The 4,688-nt window shown below is 43.3% G+C and overlaps 1 protein-coding gene across 1 annotated transcript in view; it reads left to right on the top strand.

Moving 5' to 3' along the window:
- LOC102300661 overlaps window positions 1–4,439 on the top strand; it is a 15,741-nt gene extending 11,302 nt beyond the window's left edge. Inside the window, exon 3 of the mRNA XM_042228019.1 lies at window positions 16–4,439. Within this exon, the coding sequence (XP_042083953.1) occupies window positions 16–3,139 (3,124 nt within the window). The 3' untranslated portion in view covers window positions 3,140–4,439. The remainder of the gene's footprint in view (window positions 1–15) is intronic.
- Window positions 4,440–4,688: the final 249 nt, after the last annotated feature.

A 4,688-nucleotide genomic window follows, 5' to 3' on the forward strand; every position in this document is an offset into this window, starting at 1 on the left:
TGAAGAGCATCAAAGAATAGCACAAGAAGAAAAACAGAGGGTTGAAGAAGAACTGAAGAGAAGAGCTGCACAAGAAGAGCAACAAAGGAGAGCTGCACAAGAAGAGCAACAGAGAAGAGCTGTGCATGAAGAGCAACTAAGAATAGCACAAGAAGAAAAACAGTGGGTTGCTGAAGACCTTACAAGAAGAGCTGCACAAGAAGAGCAACAAATGAAAGCTGCACAAGAAAAGCAACAGAAAAGAGCTGCAGTAGAAGAGCAACAAAGGAGAGCTGCACAAGACGAGCAACAGAAAAGAGCTGTACAAGAAGAGCAACAAAGGAGAGCTGCACAAGACGAGCAACAGAGAAGAGCTGTACAAGAAGAGCAACTAAGAATAGCACAAGAAGAAAAACAGTGGGTTGCTGAAGACCTTACAAGGAGAGCTGCACAAGACGAGCAACAGAAAAGAGCTGTACAAGAAGAGCAACAAAGGAGAGCTGCACAAGAAGAGCAGCAGAGAAGAGCTGCACAAAAAGAGCAACAAAGAAGAGCTGCACAAGAAGAGCAACAAAGGAGAGCTGCACAAGAAGAGCAACAAAGGAGAGCTGCACAAGAAGAGCAACAGAGAAGAGCTGTACAAGAAGAGCAACAAAGGAGAGCTGCACAAGACGAGCAACAAAGAAGAGCTGTGCATGAAGAGCAACTGAGAGTAGCACAAGAAAAACAAAGGGCTGCCGAAGAACTGAAAAGAAGAGCTGCACAAGAAGAGCAACAGAGGAAAACTACACAAGAAAAGCTACAGAGAGCTGCAGAAGAAGAGCTACAGATGAGAGTAGCTCAAAGAGAGCAACAAAGGAGAGCAGTTCAGGAGATTCAACAGAGGAAAGCAGCTTTGATTGAGGAACAACGACAGATTGAGGAGAAGATACTTGCCAATACTGAGGCAGACAAGAAAAGAAAACCGAGAGAAGGAGATAAAGTTTTGCATATTTCAGAAGAGGAAAGGATTGAACAGATACAAATGGAAGAGCAAAAGAGACAAAGGCAGAAAAAGGAAGAATGGATGAGAACTCAAACAGGGGAGGAAGAAATGAGAGCTGTAGAAAGAGTAAAGATCATAAAGGAAGAAAAGCAAGCCAACGAGAGACCTAAACTTCATGAAAACAGCCAAGAAGCACTGAAAAATGAGATGAGAGTGGAAAAAGAAGGCATGCTAGCTCAAAGAGAGAATAACATCAAGGCTAACAAGAGGGAAGAAGAAAAGGTAACCGCTGACAGTGAGAAGGTGAGAGATAATCGGAAAGAGGAAAAAAGAGTAGCACAGGTGGATGCTCTCCAGTACTATGCCATTACTTCAACAGAATCAGAGACAAAACAAAGAGAAAGGCAACTATGCTCCCCTTCACCCTCCCAACAAAGAAACAATCTATCAGAAAATGAGTCAACTGAGTCCCACGGGTCCCACACGAGATCTTATAGACCCCATGCCCCTGCATCTCCAGCTCCATCTCTGCCCCGATCCAACACTTCCTCACCTGCTCTAGGAGTCAAGCCCTTAATGTTCAGAGTAAAGGACAACACCTTCAGAGGTTCCACTTCCACCAAATCGGTTAAGCCACGATTCTATAAGAGCTTTGGAGACGATGTCCGGGTGGGTTCACCCAGTGACAGGGGATTAGAGAAAAGAGAGGAAGGACAGGAGAAAATAAGACACAGTGCTGGAACTCCTGTCCAGCATCACACAGGTTTAAATAGACTCACTGCTGTCAGTGAATCTTCAACTTTCCAGTCAGCATCTTCACCACAGGATCACTCAGCCCCTATCCCTCATTATAGGCCCTATTCCAGGAGAAGCATTGCTATGGAGGAAGATGACTCACGCTCTCTTATCAGCAATATGTCTGAAGATGTGGAAAGTTTTGCCACCAGTGCAGCAGACCTTGCAGACATACGAGGTCTTTATGACTACGAGAGACCAGAATCAGCATGTAGCTTCAGCAGTGATGTGTCCCGTTCTTTGGGCAAGCCTCCAGCTGTTCCCCCAAAGAGCGAGAAAGCCCTACGGAGGGCTCAAAGGCTAACTACCCGGAGAATGAAGAAAGAGTTGTCCAAAGTTGGCGCAGACAGCCTTTCTGGAGTTGAGAAAGATGTCTCCACTATTCGTTCCTCTTCATCCACTGAGGTACGATCCTCTAATCGCCATGCTATGGCTTCCCCTCATATTTCCTCACCTGTCTCCCTTGCTAATGCTCCTGTGTCAGGGTCCAGCTTGCCTTCCACCCATACAGAACACCACTCTTTCCACGCTTCCCCTCATGCCACTGGTCCTATTTCTATCCCTCATACTGCCGCCGTTTCCCTCCCTGGTGTGTCTCATTATGCTACTGGCCCTGCTTCCCATACTGCTGCTCCTAAGACTGTTGCTCATGTTCCCTCTTCTCCCACTTTCCACCAAGCCCACCACCCAGCTCCAGTGACACAGTATCATGTAGAGTCAAGCTATCCCCAGGCCTACCCTCTGACCCAGCGCAAGGTGCTGCAAGACCCCGGTTCTGGTCAGTATTTTGTAGTGGACCTGCCTGTTCAAGTGAAAAAGAAGACTTTCTTTGACCCACAGACAGGAAAGTATATCCAACTGAATGTGCGCGAGTCTGGCAAGAGCATCTCACAACCTCAACCCCAGCAAACATGCCCACAGCCTGAGATGCAGATCAAGTCCCAGCAACAGCCCTTCTCCCAGACTTTTCCTGCTGGCAAACCCTTTGTGCTTTATCAAGGGTACCACGGTTATCCCCAACACTACCAGCCTGCAAGTATCAATTCCCTGCATCCCAACAAGTCGCAGGTTCCTGCAACTCTCCACCAGAACCAGCAGCCTGGACATCAGGCTTTTGAACTGGGACAAAACTCTGAAGGGCATCGCTACAGTCCAGAGAAGACCCCGTACATGGACACGGTTAATGACAAAGACAAAACATATAACACAATTTACAGCACACATGGCTCATATGAGTCGTTCCCAGAGTGTGACACAAACAGCCAGCTTGCAGGAAGCTCAGTTTGTGAAAATGATAACTCAGCCCACTCGCAATATAATCCTCGTGATATAATAGCTATGAGTGAACTGGAGGACTTTATGGAGGTGTCTGATTGGTGAGAGTAAAGACTGATATTAAATATTTAATAAAGTAAAGAGTGAATGGATCATAATATACATGATTTTAAGTGGTTGCAAATGACTTTTTCAAGTGAAAATAGTCTCAGAATGTTTTTGGTTTCTAGTTTTAATAAGTCTCTATAGCAAACTGTTATATTGTTTCTGCTTTTGGAGATTCGCTGTTGATTTACTTGTTTTACAGAGTTCACCATTCCATTTGACTTTGAATGTGAGAAGCTAAGCTATGCTTCTTGTGTAAACAGTGTCATTAGCACTGCCTGTTCAACCTAACTGCATTTTATTATATATCATACGGTATATCAAAAGTTGTTTGGAAAAACTTTTGCTACTGACGAGCCTGCTTTACCTTTAAACACAAATTGGAGATTTTGAGATTCAGAAGCATAGTTTTTTAATTCAGCCATGTATGAAGTGAAAAAATGGTGATGTGGCTGTTGCTGTTTTTAAGAATTAATATCATACAGTAGTCTATTTTTATAGCTGAATGTTTGTAAAAATTGTTTGGTTGCTGTGAAACAGTAGCGTGACATGGGCTGAATCAGATAATAATCGATTAATAATTTCTCATCACGGTGTATTTTAAACCTCTTTGTAAAAGTTAGAAATAAACCAAAAGGAAAAGATAAAAAGGTTCATGCAAGAGGCTGATTTTATTTTACAACCATAATATAATGTAATATAATGACATCTTGTTCTGACTTCTGAAATGTACCCTGGGCCTGAGTGATTCAAAATGAAGAGTCTTTTTATGATTGCATAAGACAATTACAATGTGCTATTGTAATGTGCAGTAATATGTCCTGAGAGATAAAGGAAAATAACACTTTGTTGATGGCATTTATTTTGTGTCCTTTTTACTGTATGAAGCAATCCAAATGTTTAAATCTTTTAATATTATACCCACGAGAGTGTGAAAATGTGCCTTCTTTTATTTCCCTTGATCCACACACTCCAATTAAATGTACGGTGCTGTGGTGAGAATGCATGCCTATACTCTCCAGTTTAACATAACCATACAGCTGATCCCCTGAGAAGCAGTAACCTGCTTTGACCACTGTGGGGCAGAGCAGAGTGCTTCATCTGCTGGAGCAAAGACCTGAACTTAAGACCTGGGAAGAGAAAAACCTGAAGGAAACCCTGAACACAAGATTTTATTAAGAAGTCAAAATCAGAAGTATCATTTTAACACATGATCCTCAATTTATAAAACTTGTACTGTGGCTTAACCTTATATTACAACTGTCTGTTTTTTCAAAAAAACAAACAAACAAACAAACAAACAAACCAGTAGATTCCCACAGACTCAGTTCCTCTTAAGAGAACACTACATACGACTAAGGGTTAAATCTGTTGTGTAATTCCATTTGGCTTTGGCAGAGCTCGAAGCACCAGCAGAAGCCCTGCCTCAGCAGTTTAGCCTGCCCAATAAAGCAGCAGGCTTCATACCACTGGGACAGTCTGACAACCACAGCCAGAGACAAACCCATGCCACTCTGTCCAGCAGCTGGGAGAGGTCCCAGCACAGACA

The sequence above is a fragment of the Haplochromis burtoni genome, unplaced genomic scaffold (genome assembly GCF_018398535.1).
Source record: "Haplochromis burtoni strain Fernald_Lab_line unplaced genomic scaffold, NCSU_Asbu1 Contig_296, whole genome shotgun sequence".
Taxonomy (NCBI): domain Eukaryota; kingdom Metazoa; phylum Chordata; class Actinopteri; order Cichliformes; family Cichlidae; genus Haplochromis; species Haplochromis burtoni.